This window comes from Phoxinus phoxinus, assembly GCF_949152265.1.
Source record: "Phoxinus phoxinus genome assembly, chromosome: 22".
NCBI lineage: Eukaryota > Metazoa > Chordata > Actinopteri > Cypriniformes > Leuciscidae > Phoxinus > Phoxinus phoxinus.
In genome coordinates, this window is record NC_136897.1 from 2,591,239 (window position 1) to 2,609,654 (window position 18,416).

The window sequence follows — 18,416 nt, forward strand, 5'->3', positions numbered from 1 at the left end:
TTCACAAAAAAAGGAAGATATATATATAAACTTAATTTTTACTCGTTACATACTCGTCTTGCACTAGCTCTGCGATACGATGAGCCACACATCACGTTGAAAGGTCACGAGTGTTCCGGTTTAAAAATGTAAGGTAGGGCTCTCATTTTCTCCTCCAACATCAAAATCGTCCGACATTGTTGTTTTACCTTTTATTTTATTTTGTAATTTGGCGTTTGACTTAGTCTTTGCACGTTCGCTTTGTAAACACGTCTGAACTAACACCTACGTCACTTACTTGTGACCTTTCAACCTGATTAGTAATGTGTGGCGCTTCACAAAGCTATAGTGCAAGACGAGCATTTGTGGTTAAAAAGTGTATAATTTTTTTTTTATATAAAATGGCGGCTGGTTTGTCCAGATGAGACTCTTATTCTCTTGTTGAGACTTTGAAGCTGCACTGAAACTCACATCTTGACCTTCGACCCGTTGGACCGCATTGAAGAAACATCCTTGAAATGTCTTTTCGACAGAAGAAAGAAAGACATGAACAGGATGAAGTGGGGGTGAGTAAATTATAAGGACATTTTTATTCTGAAGTGAACTACTACTTTAAAATCTGATAACACTTTATTTTGATCCTCAACACATTCTACTGACTATAAGTGACTTTGCTAATACATGTCAACTTATTCTACAAACCGAACCCGAACCTAACAGTCCATCCTGACCCTACCGATACGGAAATGTAATATATGACATATATGTCCCTATATCGCTAGTGACGCCGTCATATATGCTAAATATAAGACAATATATTGCTATCACATATATACATATCTCTACATATATGTTGATAGGTGTTTAACATATATCAATTTGCCATATTAAATGAGTATATTGACATATATTAATATGATGTATATGATTATTATTTATATAATACTGTATGTTTTGACCATATATGTCACCGATATGTTTAATTTATATATGCCAAACTATTTACTATTTAACTATTTATTTCAAGTCTACAGATCAAGTCTACATATCCACATTTGACTTCAATTTCTATCTCATTTTTGAATCTTTTATAAATAAAATGTATTATTTATTATTATTTTACTTCTTCTTGACCAGCTCATAAAAACAAAACAAATACTACACAAATTCTTTTTGAAAACTGATAATTATATATGCGACATGTATATAAAAAAACACTATTATACATACATAAAATATATGGGCTGGTTTTATATGTAAATTTTTCCATTTTCTAATAGGTTTTATATATTTATTTTATTTATTTATTTATTATTACAGGGACAGTGCATATTAATAAACATTTCTGCCAATATGCCAGAGTTAGCCAGAAGGCTATTTTTCATCGGACAGATGTTAAAAGTCACCCTAAAAGAGAATAAAATTACATATAAAAAAAATAAAAATATAAAAAATATATTAATAATATTTAATGGGCATATATATTTTATATATGTGGATATATTTAATATATGTATATTTCATATGTGTACATATATTACATTTCCGTATAGGGTATTCCTAAGTCTGATGACAGTTAGTTGACATGTAATTGCAAAGTTACTTATAATCAGTAAATGTCTAAAGTGGACCGTAAAAATAATGCCTAAGTGTAATGCAGCATTGGTACTGCATGTGTCTGTCCCTCGAGCTCTGCACATACAGTGAAACCGAAGGTCGCACGAGACGAATGCGTCATCAGTGACCTTGGACAGGACTTGCCCAAAGCGCAGCGCAGCGTCACCCCTGCTGTCGGACAGGTGGCCACGTAACAATGGCCTCGACATCGTATAGTCACAGACACACTGCGGCGAGAACCAGAAACGCACTTGCAATCCCCTCACAAGTCACCAGACTTGATTAATTCCTCAGAAGTCGGAGCATCGTTTAAGGGTTTCCACAGCGTCGACAAACTTGGTAAATTGCTGTCTCAGCAGTAGCGAGACTTTCACAGAAATGTTCAACCCCTGCAGATCGTTTGGCAGGCCCGCTTGTCTCTTAACCTCCCTCTTTAGCACCATTTTCCCAGTCCTCAGGGGAACAGGCCTGTTATAGAGCGCCTGCTTTTTCCAACACTTCCCAGCATGCCTCAAATAATGTCACAGGACTCTCATTTATTAATGTCCCGCCTCCGACACGCAGCTTTACGAACAGAGGTCAGTGCATATTATAATACATGCATGGAGCAATAGATGCAGAGTCCTTCATTAAAGCAGTAAAGCCATTATCGCAAATTATTCCTAGACAAGGTGATCAGGAACCCGATGCTAAGTGGGGAAGACTTGTATCTTCCTAAAGGGGGTTATTTTGTGATAATCACCAGCTGACTGTCCCACTTATTACTTACCAAAAAATAAATACATAGACATGAAATGTTGATTTGAGTCTAATGTCGGTTGATAGAAATGATTATTTGAGCTGTGAGTTAAAATGTAAATTTAAAATATCATAAACATAATAAAGAGAAAGCACATCTTTCTATTGCGTTATTCTCTCTGGTTGCCCGCTACAAGTGTGTGTGTGTGTGTGTGCGCGTGCGTGCGTGCGTGTGTGCGTGTGTGCGTGTGTGTGTGTGTGTGTGTGTGTGTGTGTGTGTGTGTGTGTGTGTGTGTGTGTGTGTGTGTCAAAAACGTTCAGCCTTTTATGTTCAATCCGGAGTCAGACAATGATGGAGAGACTCGAGAAGAAGTGACAACATGTAGAAGCAACAGGACGTTTCTGAATGGTTAGTTGATGAATTTATGTAGATTATGTGTAGTTATCTTCTAGTCATTGATTAGCATATTCTGTCAGGATAATCTATAAATCGTGTTCAGGGGGCGGGGTTTATGTAAATTTTAGGGTTGGTGATGTACTAACCCTGAAGAAGCTCATTGTAGTTCCTACCAGTTCCTATGGCCTGAATGGCCTCTCTATCGCCATCTGTGGTTGCTTGAAACATTAAATTACATGTCACTAATGGAGTAATTTGGAGACTTACAATGGCAAGACTGTAGGGTGCCGATATCCTGATGCATATTCTCTATATCAGAGTCAGTGTTTCTGAACTCCTGAAACGCCTCCATTGTAGTCTTGAGTTTCTTCAGGGAACGAACACGTCACAATATTCCTAATTATAATAATTAATACGCAGAATAAAGGGGCGGGGCCTGGTTGAGTTAGTTAGTAGTGTGTTAAACCGGCGGTTATGGTAAGGGGCGGGACATTTCCCAAACACACTCGAAGCACTCGACCAATCACAACACACTGCTCCAGCCGACCAATCAGAGCACAGTGTGCTTTTCAGAAGGAGGGGCTTCATAGAGACAGGAAGTAAACAGAGCGTTACTGACAGACTGGGAAGAGAGGAGCCGCAACAATGGAGAATATGAGGAGAATAATCAACATTCAAGCAGGAAAACTTCTTCTGGCTTGTCCTTTCTTTAAAACTACTTTTGAAATTTACAAGCAATATCTGAGTGAAAATGGTTTTAAATTAAATCCTACACCCTTTTTTCATCAGTCTACTCGTGTAGGCTACTATCATCATTGCTTTTGATTCCTAACTAGCTGCTGAACCTGCTTAAAATAGTCTTTATTTATAATAGATCCAGTGATTCCAGTCATCCAGAATTCTCTACACTAAAAGGAAATCTAGAGCCAGTTATTATACAAAGTTCAGATTTATGATAGAAAAAGCTACAGAAAAAACAACAGATGATAAGACCCATACAACCCCATTTCCAGAAAAGTTGGGACATATTGTAAAATGCAATAAAATTCACAATCTGTGATGTGTTCATTCTCTTGAATCTTTTTTTAACTGACAAAAGTACAAAGAAAAGTTTTACAATGTTTTCACTGACCAACATAATTGGATTTTGTAAATATACGCAACTTTTGATATTGATGGCTATAACACACTACAAAAAGAGTTGGGACAGAAGCAAAATAAAAGTGAAACGGTAATAAAGGTTATAAACAGTGAGTCCACAATGAGTAGGTGAATAGGTAATAGGTGAGGGACGGGTATCATGTTTGGGTGAAAAAGGAGCTTCTCAGTCTTTGCAAACTGGTTCATGGCTTACCACTTTGTGCCAAATATCATGAGAGATTCAAAAATCACATTTATGTCTTTCACCGTCTACCACACATGATATTGTGAAACGATTGAGGGGATCCAGAGAAATCTCAGTCTGTGTAGAGCAAAACAGGAGAATGTGTGTGACCTTTGAGCCGTCAGACGCCATTGTATGAGAAACCATCATGCTACTCTGTTAAATACAGCCACATGTGCTCATGAGTACTTTAGAAAACCATTTCCACTGAACACAGTCTGACGCTGCATCAAGAAATGCAACTGGACTCTCTGTTACACAAGGTAAAGCTATACATCGGTTATATGTGGAGATGCCGGCGATTCTCAGATGCAGAAGACAGTGGAAATGTGTGCTGTGGTCAGATGAGTCCATGTTTCAGCTTGTCTATGGGAAAAACAGACGTCGAGTTCTCAGTCCCAAAGACGAAAGGGACCATCCAGATGTTCATCGTGACGGGTGCAAAAGCAAACATATGTCCTGGTATTGGGGGGCATCAGTGCAATCGGCATGGGTGACTTGCATAATGAAGGTATCATTGACATGGAGGCATATATGTGGATTGTACAGAGACATAAACTAGTCTCTCCCTATGGAGGATCCCTTTACCACTCTACAGATAAAGCGTTGTGGGGAAATTCGGCTCGCGTACCTACCCCGAAGTGATAAAATAAAATTCTGTATCAAAATTTAAGACAAGTAGTTTGTTAAGGCTTGGTTTGTTGGGATTTACAAACCTGTGCATATATATTCAAAGCATATAACTATATAATTAATTCTTGATGCGCACGTGAGCGCCATCAGTGTTTCTCACAAGTTCATGTTTAAAGTCTGTGTAGAGAGAACGGTGTCGTCTTAGCGGCCTCTAATTTAATAACTAATGATCATTTCAATGGAAGTGAATCAATCAAAACTAACTTTAGCTGGAAAATAACATTCAAGAACCGCTATAAAGCCAAAACAATCTGTTACCTTAAATTATACGTTTATCTCTGTAAAGCCGCTTTGAAACAATTTACATTGTTAAAAGCGCTATATAAATGAAGATGACTTGACTTGACATAAACTGCCATCAAGATCACATCTTTCCTGGGAAGCAAGACACTGCCAGGCCTCATTCTGCACATGCTAAAACTGAGTGTTTTCTAGACACTCTTCACCATATAAGAGATGTGCCTGATGCCTCTGCAGGCCAGATCTGTCTCTTATTGAACATGTATGACCCTGAAATTATCATGAAAAGGAGAATCGGACAGTGACGACCACAGACTGCTGAGTGGATGTCTTATATCAGACGAATTCCCAAATGATTAAAAAGTGTAATTAAAAGAAAAAGATGATGGGACAGCCATCCAAATCAACACTTGTTTATATTTACGAAATGAAAGGGACAATGTGTAGTTTTTTAGGAATTTTATTATCTAAAATCAAAAATTTTATTCATAAATATGTCCTTAACGGTGTATAAATACCTCTGTCAATGATCTGACTTATCCTCGTAAACAAATAATTTATTATCTTTGTATACATGGGACGGGTAGGTCCACGGAGGCTTCCATGTAGTTCCGCCATCTTGAAAAACTATAATAGCAGAGAGGGACAAAAAGTACTAGGCCAACGCGTTTCCACAAAGCGTTTTCGTTCAGAGTGTCACGTGACGGACACCAGCAGAAACGGAGGAGCAGAGCAGTGAGAGGCGCTTGAAACTGCCCCGGCAAGTCGAACCGAGCCACAGGAGAAGAAATCCTCATCGCCAAAAAAGTCCAAAATGTCGGGATAGCTTTTCCGTGGAAAGAGCTAATGCAGGAGAAAGACTCAGTGTTACAGTCTTAATTACAAGCTTTTTTACATTGCTTGGTTTGCGTACTTTATTTTGGTTCCCAACCTGGGGTCCGCGTTCACAGGGGGGGCGCGGGAGCGGATGCTTTGAGGTGAATAAAGATGCATAAAATGTTCTACTAATAATTTTATATAAAAATATTTTTTCAAAGTTTAAAAAAAATCATATGCTAACAATGCCGATTTCAATTACAATTTCGTTATTTCAAATGTAGGCGCGTTGCGCGTGGCAAGCGTGCTCCTAATGTAAGAGACGCCGGCGCGACCACAACAGCGCCCAACATCAAATGGCAAACATAATGCAAGCGGAACGAAACTGCTCGTTATTGTGTGGTTGACGGACCGTTTATCAGTTTGGACCAGTGCAGCGCGAGCCGATCGTGATCATGCGACGCTGTTACTACCAAGGGGGTAATCCATCCGCCGGAAACTGAAGCCTCCGCGGGCGCCGCCATTGTAGCAGAACTTCACCTGCTGTTAGCAGTCCAGTGACTCCCATTCATTTTTGCGTCACTTTGACAGCGAATAACTTTACATCTGAGGCGTCCAAAGACTCCATTTGTCCATTATTTATTTCTAAAGAAACTCGACAATGTATAAAAGGCTCCATTACCTTGTACCTTACGTTATGACTTCGTAGTAGCCGTTTTTGTAAAAATAGGCTAACGATTGCGTCATAACTCACGCGACTCTCTGTCGCACTGTAGAGAAATTACCGTATAGACCGGCGTAGAGGCTCGCAGGCAATCGGGGGAACGTGGAGGCATTAAGTCCGATAAAGTGAAGGGAGAAAGCCCACAGAGAGTGATAAAGTTGCTCCTGCTGCTAGCTCATGGACAGCTAATGCTCACGCTCTCCGTCTCTGCGAGATTCGGAAGGGAATGATTCAGATTTCTCTCCGCACAGCTACTAGAAGACTGACAGCTGTCAGACACGTTGCTCACGTGTTCAAGCTCAGTTTGAGTCTGCGCAGTTCGCCTGGTGATCAGGAAGTGAGTGCTTCAAATGGGCTTCACTTTTCTCCGTTGAAGTCTATGGGGTCGCTGTGTCCATCTTATATACTGTCTATGGTTACTACACAGCGCTAATAAGAGATCCAGTAAAGAAAGCATTTGAATTTGCCACAGAAGTAATAACATCGCTGCGAGATCTAGAGAGAAACATTCACATTTCTCCGTTATTAACGGATCAAACAGCGCATGGAAACCAGGAAGAAACATTGTGCCGTGAATGAACTATCCAGTGTCCAGATCTGCAACATTCACCATGGATTTACTGTAGTAACACTAACTGCAACCATGAAAGTTTGGCAGGAATAGTAGGCTATAATGCCTTCAAGTAAAATTACGTCGGTTTTATTTTTACATTATGAATACAATTGCTGCCCTCAAATGTTAATCATCTGAAATAAAATAAACCTTGGATTAGTGCTGGGAAAAAAATTAATTGCATCCAAAATAAAAGTTTGAGTTTGCATAATATATGTGTGAACTGTGTATAATTATTTTGTATATAAATACACGCATATGCATGTATTAATTATTTTTTTTTGCATGTATATACTGTATATACATTTATACATAATTTATATTATATATAAATATAAATAATTTATATATAAATAAAAATATTAAATATATACATGCATATGTGTGTATTTATATATACAAAATAATTATGCACATATATACACAAACTTTTATTTTGGATGCGATTAATTTTTTCCCCAGCACTAATATATATATATATATATATATATATATATATATATATATATACACACACACATATGGGGGGGGTCCACGGATTGTTAAATATGTACATAGGGGGGCCCCCAAGGAAAAAGGTTGGGAACCACTGATATAGACAGTAGAACATTTATAGTTAAAAGTTAAACAGGCTCTTTGATGAATAGCAGCTATTGAGAAAAGTAGAGAAGGCGCTAAAAACAAGGTTGTAAGTTTTACTTTTTGTTCGTTATGTCAAGTTGCAGTTTGTTTGAAATAATAACAAACCTGTTCACCCGAAGGAAAACTCGATGAAGTGCTATTAGAAGACATCCTGTCATAGCTTTTTGGTACATAAGGGCTACCGTAGATGCAACACGCATTTGAAAAAGCGAGGCGCTGGAGAGCACAATTTGTTTGAATGCAAAATACAACTTCACCGCTATATGGGAGAAATTCTTACACAGTGTACCTTTAAGTTGGTCAGTAAAAACATTGGAAATATTTTCTTTGTACATTTGTCAGCTAAATTAAGATTCAAGAGAATTAACATATTACAGATTCTTGATTTTATTACATTCTACAAAATGTCCCAAATATTCTGGAAACGTGGTTGTAAAATCTGCGTCTAAAACTCTACAGGCCTCCGTATAATCCGAACGCAAGTCATTCACAAAGTTTCCCCGGTCCTTTACATGCTCAATAATCAATTATTAATTATGGAATGAGATCCTGCATTCAGAAGTAAATCGAGCTGGCATGTTTCTGTGAGATCTGTAACAGAAGTGATGCTGCGCTGGGTTTCGTTCCCAACCACAAACCAGTTGAAGACCTCTGGATTAATCACTGCTCTGAATATTCACTGCAAAAATCCGACAACGGCTAAATATAGATGGCTGATTAATAAAACATGAACACACATGGGGGGAAGGGGAGTCTTAATCTAATAGTCCTAAAATTGGTGGAACATTTAAGAGTCTTATCCAATGAAAGTACGGGAGAATTATGGGTGAAGACTGGGGTGGTCTTTGATGTAAGAGCAAAACTGATCCCGTTTCTGTCGAAGCGGCTAATCCAGATCAAGACACCCTGCAGCGACTCTGGGGACTGAGAGACGGAGCCGCACTGATCTGAGACCAGCCAAACACTATACCATTTACAGCTTTGATACTGGTCTAAGATCAGAGATGGAAATATGTCACCCAGATTGTATTGGTGCAAAAAATGCTAAAATGTTTGCCAGGGCTTTCCCAGGTGTGTTATAGAGGGAAGCTTGTTTCCGCCACAGAATAAAACATTTGAAAAGATAATTGCGAATTTTTTCTCAGAATTGCGATACATAAAGTCAGAATTGCGTGATATTAAGTCAGAATTGCGTGATATTAAGTCAGAATTGCGTGATATTAAGTCAGAATTGCGTGATATTAAGTAAGAATTGTGCGATATTAAGTCAGAATTGCGCGATATTAAGTCAGAATTGCGCGATATTAAGTCAGAATTGCGTGATATTAAGTCAGAATTGCGTGATATTAAGTCAGAATTGCATGATATTAAGTCAGAATTGTGCGATATTAAGTCAGAATTGCGCGATATTAAGTCAGAATTGCGCGATATTAAGTCAGAATTACGTGATATAGTCCGAATTGCGTGATATAGTCTGAATTGCGTGATATAAAGTCAGAATTGTGTGTAATAAAGTCAGAATTGATTGATATAAAGTCAGAATTGCGTGTTATTAAGTCAGAATTGCGTGATATTAAGTCAGAATTGCGTGTAATAAAGTCAGAATTGATTGATATAAAGTCAGAATTGTGTCTAATAAAGTCAGAATTGTGTGTTATAAAGTCAGAATTGCGTGTTATAAAGTCAGAATTGCGTGTTATAAAGTCAGAATTGCGTGTTATAAAGTCAGAATTGCGTGACATAGTCAGAATTGCGTGATGTCAGAATTGCGTGATATAAAGTCAGAATTGCGTGACAGTCAGAATTGCGTGTTATAAAGTCAGAATTGCGTTACATAGTCAGAATTGCGTGATATAAAGTCAGAATTGCGTGATATAAAGTCAGAATTGCGTGATGTCAGAATTGCGTGATATAAAGTCAGAATTGCGTGACAGTCAGAATTGCGTGATATAAAGTCAGAATTGCGTGTTATAAAGTCAGAATTGCGTTACATAGTCAGAATTGCGTGATATAAAGTCAGAATTGCGTGATATAAAGTCAGAATTGCGTGTTATAAAGTCAGAATTGCGTTACATAGTCAGAATTGCGTGATATAAAGTCAGAATTGCACGATATAAACACAATTGCGTGACATAAAGTCAGAATTGCGTGATATAAAGTCAGAATTGCGAGATATAAAGTCGCAATACCTTTTGTATTCTGTGGCGGAAACAAGTTTCCATAGTCTTGAGTATTTTAGTGTGTTGGTACTTTTGATTTGAAAATTCTCAGCTTTCAGTCTATTTATGATGAAATTCAGTCAATAAATGTGGTTTTAGCGTGTGGCGTCTTTAATGTGTGTGACAGATCGCTGTAGCGCCAGTTCAAGCGGCTCGTGAACCGATCATCTCTTCCTCTTTACTAGTTACAGCGCCAAATAAACATCAATGAACATCAGGAATGTTGAAAGATACAGAACAACTTGTCTAATGTAATTGCTCAATCAACCACGGAAAGAAATCAATAAAACAGCTTGTAAATATTGTCATATTAACGTATACAGGCAGATAGTAGAGTTGAACTATCGATTTAAAGAGGATTCACGCGAGCGTCGGCATCCCTCTTATTATCAACATCTTCAATTCAAAACCCATACAAGGTGAGATATGGGAATATTTGTGATCAAGGGACACATAGGCCACATAGAGTAATGTGTATTAGCAATGGTAGGTTGTCAATGCAGGACTTGCTTCGTGATATGTGACCGTGGACCACAAAACCAGTCACATGGGTCAATTGGGTTTTTGATACATTTAAACATCATCTAAAAGCTGAATAAATAAGCTTTCCATTGATGTGTGGTTTGTTAGGATAGGACAATATTTTGCCGAGATACAACTATTGAAAATCTGGAATTTGAGGAGCACAAAAATCGAAACATTGAGAAAATCTCCTTTAAAGTTGTGCATTTATGTTCACGATTGTGCTGCATTCACTCACAAAAACACATGTTTTATATATTTACGGTAGGAAATTTACTAAATATCTTCATGGAACATAATATTTACTTAATATCCTAATGATTTTTGGCATAAAAGAAAAATGGATAATTTTGACCCATACGATGTGTTGTTATACACATATACCCGTGCGGCTCGTGACTGGTTCTGTGGTCCAGGGGCACATATATCGGTTGTCAGGACTCGGGTTGATCTCTCTCCTCTCCTGCTTGTCTTCATGTTTCCCCGTGCCAGCCGCTCACAGCTGAACGTCCTCTGCAATCACAGCGAGTGCTGGTCATCTGTCACCAGATTTACCTCATGACAGCCGGACGCCGCTTCAGCCGCATGTCAGCCCTGATGGTGGATCTGGCTCTCGGCAGGCCGACTCTTCCAGCAGGGTTTCAATTCTTCATCTCTCAGTTGCAGAACCCGTCCGTGCTAAAGTCACAGCGTTTATAGTGGCACGCAGGAACCGGTCTGTCATTTCTTTAATGCTAATGATTCCTGCCCACCCACACGTTCAGACGCCCGGCCATCATCCACCACTGACTCTTGCATGTTTTGTTTTCATGATCATCTTCACAAATGAACATAACTTTAATTTTGAAGCCTCAATACAATCGGCAGATGTAAAAATCTAAACGTAGGCTATGAACGAACGGCCTACGAAAAAAATATTTTAGCTGCTTGTTCAAACTGCTTGATTAAAATAAACTTAAGCAACACAATTGCTGTACATTTTGTCCTAAATTAATTTGATTGTGTTCAATCTGCTTAAATATGTGTAAAATTGAAATTCACTTAAGAAGAGTGGAGCATGGTTAGGCTGTGGACTGATTAGCTTTTTAAATGTTGATGCTAATAAGTGCTAATGTCCGCTAATAACTAGTTATCGTCTATCAATTATTTGGGTGTGACTGTAAAATAAATCAAATCGTATTGGATGAATGTACAAATGAATTTAGGTATACCTGACTCAATTCAGGGAGCTTTTTAAAGATCACTTTGAGATTACTTAATTGTGTCACTTAAAATTAGTTAATTCCATGATATTGAAGTTACATGAACAAACTATGTTTGTTTAACTTTATTGACCCGCCCCCTTTAGTTACTGTTGCTATGTCCGACAAGCCACGCCTCTCTCACACACACCATGTTCTCACACACCATGAGCACACTGACAGACACAGAACAACTTGATATCAAACAAAGTCTCACCTTTCAAATTTGGTCATTTTTTTAAAGGAAATTGAAACAATAAATAGCGTTTTGTGTCTCTTTAATGTGTCTGACAGATCGCTGTGTCGCCTCAGTTAAAGCCGCTCGTGAACCGATCCTCTCTTCCTTCTAGTTCATTTATAGCATCAAATAAACATGAATGAACATCAGAAGGAATGTTGTTTTAACCGCGGAAAGACGTCAGTACACTCCGCTTCTCAAGTTCAAATCCACCAACGCTAATCTACTAACTCTCCTGACTGCTTTGTCGGACAAAATGGCGGATGGCGAAGTATGATTGGTCAGATCACCTGTCAATCAAACTCCCTGCGAAGGGTCAATTGATTCATGTGGGACCGATGTACACAATTAAATCATGTAAATCCAACACACTTTTTTTTCAGTGTTCAACGTCACCATCATTAAGTTTCTGACGACTTGTATTTTCTCTGAAAGTTTGAGTTGGAATAGTTTGCAGGAGCGATTATAAACACAACGGGGCGGTGAAAGCGACTAGTTAGTGGATGAGTTTACCTGTTCATCTGATGATGTTTAATGTCCATGACAAACCTCTGTAGTCCCGTTCACTTGTTAGCAACCGCCCTTCTCACAACAAGTACCAGCTCACACAAATATGTTCTACAGGCCGGGACACACCGAGCGGACGTCAAAGAACTGGCGGCGATGGAAGCTGACTGTGTTGTCGCCTCTCGTCGGCCAGAAAGCTGTGCTTGAACACACCAAAAGGACTAAAGGAGACTGTCAACTCGCATGTGTGTTCTCATGCACTGACTCGTTCTCAAGCTGAACAGCCAATCAGAGTTCTCTCTCTTGCCGACGGTGATTCAACATGCAGAATTTGGTCCAAAAAACACTGACGGTGTCCGACTAGAGACAATGGTGCGGATCAGACAAAAATAATAATAGGTCGACGATGCTCAAAAACGCCCGACAGCCGACTCTCACGAAAAAGTTTTTAGACCGCTTTGTCATGGACAAGATCCTGCAAAAGACACGAGACGCGAGTTAAAGATGTCCGTCTACGTATAGAATTAATGTTCTCTCTAAATGTCCATTTTATTAAAGTCTCCCTGTGGTGAAAATCCAGTTTTTAATGTTGTTTATGTGTCTATGTGGTGTTTTTAATCTGCTTGAAGACAATCCATGTGTAAGTTCATAAGTCGACAGCATTGCTGAGTATTTTCTGCTTAAAACTGCAGTGAACCAAAGACAGTCTCAAAAACACAGTTTGAAATCGCTGGTGTTTCTGACGTCACACACTACCTTGTAACCAATCAGATCAACGTGTGATCGTCAACCAGTGGATCTCTGAGTGAGTGAGTGAGTGGAGGCGGGGCTCATTTGCATATCCATAGCACCGCACATACTAAATGAGGCGAGGGTGTCGAGTTACATTCAAGATATTTTAAGGCATGAAGAATTTTCTTTCAAGGAATTTTTTTTTTACATATAATTTTAGTGATTAAAGATGAGTTTTTAAGGTATACAATGATTGATTACAGATTATTATCACTTTAAGGCAATCAGTTGCTTTATCACATGCTTTTTCTAACTAATTAGATTTTACAGTGTAGTAAAAACATTAGACAAATGTCCAATTAAAATGTTTCCGAGGAAAAAAACATTCCATGAGCGATGTATAAATAAAGTGTTTGTGCTAATGCTTTAAAAATGCGTATTAAAGACCGGATAACTCTGAACAGACATTCTATTACTTTTACTGTACAATCTGTACAAACTATTAAAAAAATGTTTGTTCATAACTTTGAGAGAACCTTGCTAGAAAAACAACTCATGACGGAACCGAAATTGCTAAAATGCAACTTGTTTCCAGATTTGGGCCTACAAAAATATGTCATCCCTATTCCATACACCGAATACAATACGACATTTCCCAGATGATCCATTTGAGACGCATGAATGTCAGTGTAAATTACAGTATGAACTGCTCCTGATGAGTCAGTGTGTCCAGTCATCGGCTCCGAGCTTCAGTTTAACAGAGCCTTCGCCGGCCCACCGTGTGGAGGAACGGCCTTACATCGGCACTGCGGACGGGCTGGAGAACGTGTGACTAACAGGTCAACGGTTAGTTAGTGTGGGCAACATCTGTGCAGATACACCCCCTCTTCAACCCTAAACCCTCCATTCCTGCATGGCAAAGCACGTCACGAGTGTGTGTGCAGCTGATGCTCGTCTGTAGGAGACTCCATGTGTGTGTCCTCTTATACTGTATCTGTCTTTGGCTCTGTGTCTGAAGAGCAGCTCGAGAGGCGAGATCAAAGCCGCAGTGTGTGTGTGTGTGTGTGTGTGTGTGTGTGTGTGTGTATGTGTGTGTGTGGGTGTGTGTGCGACGGATGAAAGGCTTCGTCGAGGAGAAAGTGGCGTCTCTGCCATGTCGCAATTTGTTATGCAGCTTGTGCCAATATTCTGATGTGCAGTGACATGATTATATGGACTGATGCGTCTTTCTAGGAGAAAAAACTGATCACAATCTAAAAACACATTTAGGGCCCTATTGTAACGCTCTGAAACGCAAGTGTCAAAGTGCAAAGCGCAAGTAACTGTGTGGGCGGATCCCGGCGCTGTTGCTATTATACCGGCGGGATAAACGACTCTTGCGCCCGACGCAAATCTAAAATGTGTTGGTCTGAAGTCGCTTCATTACTCATAGGTGTGGTTTGGGCGTAACGTGAAATAAACCAATCAGAGCGTCCTCTCACATTCCCTTTAAGAGCCGGCGCGCTTGTTCCACGGCGGATTGCTATTATAACGGCGGGTTTGCCGGCGCACGCCAGGAGCGGTTCACAGCCGAGGAGACCGACGCTCTCGTCAGGGCCGTAAAACACAGAGAAGTGACATTGGGGATGATGGGAGAAACACACACACATTAGCTTCGGTTAAACAGGCGTATTATTTGGGTAAATGTGTTGCCTAATCTAGATTTATTTATTTTTTATTTAGATAGATTCTTTTCACATCTTCACGGACACAACAATGATTTCCCTCGTGTGGTAATATTTTTTGCAAAAATGAAAACTGCTGCGTCTGTTTATATTAGAGAATCAAAGTGTGTGTGTTGTTCACACGCTACATTATGGCCAAGCACTCGACCCTTAAAATACCATATGACTAACACGCGCAACGCGCCGCTGTCTTTAGACTGGGTTTCTCCTGGTCAGTGGAGGAGTTGTTTTCAGAAACTGCAGAATATCACCAGGGAACGTTTGCGCCGGAACACGCTCCTCTTTGCGCTGAACCGCCCCCGCGAGCGCAAGTTCATTCCATAATTTACCGACATGCGTCTGTGGAGGGAAAAGTGCGCGGGTGCAGAATAGGAATGATACATGCGTCGTGTACAAAGTCAATTGCGCTGGGTGCAAGATAGGGCCCATATTGTGCAGTATTTTATATTTCACTGGATGCTGAGTCTCTTGTCTGATGACGAGGGCGGGGCAACCTGTCACTCACATGAGATCCACCAATAGCAAACCACAACCATCCAATCAATTCCTCACGGACAAAATCAAGCCCCGCCCACATTAGTTCTTGTTTGAGAAGCACAACTCAATGTATTGTCGACCTTAACAAGCAGTGTTGTAGCGCTTGAGTCAATCTCTTGAGTATCTTCCAAAGATGTACGGTACATTGTGCTTTAATGTACTCACAGGTATTCAATGCTTTTATCAGTGTGTGTTCCTGTCAGATCCATGCCGAAACACCGCAAAAGTGAAAATGTGCAGTTTGATTTGATAAAAATTACTTTTGTTGGTGTGAATCAGTCCTTTCTGATAATACTACGTTTCATGACAGGAGTTTTGAAGCCACTGAAATTCGGCAAATAAGTTCTTTCAAAAGTGCTGATTGTTGTTAAATTGTAAACACAAACTTATTGCATAAAGTAAAAGTAAAAACTTTAGCATAATTTTAAAAAGAATGCTTATGGAAATATATTTTTTTAAATGTATACTTTAAAATATATACTTAAGTGCCAAGTGAATGTATTGTTTTCGGACACTTAAATGGAAGTTAATTGCAATTCAATGAAAATGTATAATAGTTAGAATTTATATTAAATGCTTTAGAGATATTTTTAACCCACTTAGGTCTAATTTATATATTTATATGTAATTTAATTTGCATAAACATACAGCAATTTCATAATTACTTCTCTTGTTATTGAAATATGTTAGTGTGCTGCTTAATGCACTGATCAGCATTTATGATATATTACAATATAGGCGACTTCAATGTCATTACAACTGAAACTTGTGTCTTGCATTTGAACATATTTGTAATTATACATTTGTAATGATAAAGTTGCAACTTAAAATATGTGAACTTTAAATATTAAAAAAACACTACATTCATTTTATAATCGAGCACTTTTCATGTGCTATATGAACACATCTAAATAAGTGTACTATTATTAAACCTGTAAAAAAGTACTTTAAATTATTACAAAAAAAGTGCACTTTTGAAAGTTTAAAGTGGCCGTATATTTCATTACCATTATCTTGAGGTACACTAAGTGCACATTCAGTATATTTAAGCACACTTCTTCTTCACAATGGGTTTGCCAGATTGAGAAAGTGTTGACAATGTTTTCTCTTATTTTCACTTTACAGGTCAAGCGGTAATATTAAGATACATCAGCGTCACATAATGCAACACCACAAGCAACAAGCAGACACATAACAAACATATACAGGAGGACATAAATAAGGTTTCGATCAGCAGATATTAACATTGCACATCATCATTGGGGAAAGTGTGCAATATGTCAACATGTATTACTGGGACAGTGATCCAAGGATAAATGTCCACCACCTGTCTGTGTCCAAACAAAGGGCTTTTAACACATTTCAATCACTAATCCCACTTTAGCCGTTCAGGGTGAAGAGTTTCCACGCTCGAATAGAAAGGGATGCACATAAGTTTGTAGAAATAAATAAAAAATAGCCTACTAATGCCTTTTTTTCACCACCACAGAACTAGAAGCAAGAATTAAAAACTCCAATTTGCACTTATTGGAAAGGATATTTGTGATAGATTAGGCCTGTCTCGGCTTATTGCATTCATCCTCTTTAATAAAGCCATTGCAAACACTTTGTTACAACTTGAAATAGTGATTCATCCTTCGTTCATTCGTCCTTCAGCTGCCGCACGAATCTCAATCTACTGCATATTCCTCAGTGTAACTAAAGGTCAGTCAAAGACAGTGATTCACAGCTGTGACTGGGCAAACGCAGAGACTGAAGCTCTTCAGGTTTACACTGAGACGAGCTCATCATGGATGTGCCGATCCATCAGTCACGGGGAAGCCCTGCGCGTCACCGCAGCATCAGCACCTCAACACATTCGCAGTGCACGAGCATGAACATGTCAATGATATATTTCATCAGCGATGCATGTGCAAAGACATCATGCCAGTCATGCCAGCGCTGTGGTTTCTCGGAAAACTGCAGCTGCTTCTCCGTGCGCAGTGGTACAGTCAGACAGCTATGCAGATACACACACACACACACACACACATATATCCTCACCTGTGCTGTTCGTGTAAACGACACGCGTGTCGGTAATGATGCTCGGGTCACTTCGAGATCTTCCTCTCTGCACAACGCGATCTCCTGGTGCCTCTGATGTGGCCATGGAGATGAGAACACACCATAAAACACAGAGAAGCCAATCTGCGTGCGGGAATATGAGCAGCGAGCGATGGATGTGATTCAGTTTGACAGCAACAGCAGCGCTGGAGGAGGAGAGCGCGCGTGCGCGTGCATGTGCGCGCGCGTGCTGATGATGATGATGATGGGGGAGCCAGGCACATCTGGGGGGACCAGATCATCATTATTATTGGGATTTATTATGTTATTAGGTATTGTTTTATTCATTTATTGTTTTAAATCAAACATCTCATTGCTACACTCTAAAAAAATGCTGCGTTGTTTCAACCCAATTTTGGGTCAAATATGGACAAACCCAGCCGTTGGGTTACATTTTTACATAAAATTTTTAAAATTTTTAAAACGTTTGGGTTTGTCCATATTTGACCCAAAATTGGGTTGAAACAACCCAGCCTTTTTTAGTGTACAGCTATTTAATGTATGGATTGCATATCAAGTCATGTTAGTGTATTTTAATATGTTAATCAAGAATTCATGTGTTTTGGCATCCATCTTGGTTTTATATAAGGTGAACGTGTCGTTTAGCTCTATATAAAAAGCGTGATATGTCATATAATCAGTGTTATTTGACATGCTCATTCAAGAGACTGTGATTTCAGAGGAACTCGTGAATGATTAACATGTGATGCCCTCTTGTGGGCTCTTTATGATAGTGGAGCCACACACACA

The 18,416-nt window shown here is 39.2% G+C and overlaps 1 protein-coding gene across 1 annotated transcript in view; it reads right to left on the minus strand.

Annotated features, from left to right (window-relative positions):
* Nucleotides 1-17,779, minus strand: part of phactr3b (phosphatase and actin regulator 3b) — a 90,693-nt gene extending 72,914 nt beyond the window's left edge. The window contains exon 1 of the mRNA XM_079597607.1: nt 17,607-17,779. Coding sequence (XP_079453733.1) covers nt 17,607-17,712 — 106 coding nt within the window. The 5' untranslated portion in view covers nt 17,713-17,779. The remainder of the gene's footprint in view (nt 1-17,606) is intronic.
* Between the last annotated feature and the right edge of the window lie 637 nt (nt 17,780-18,416).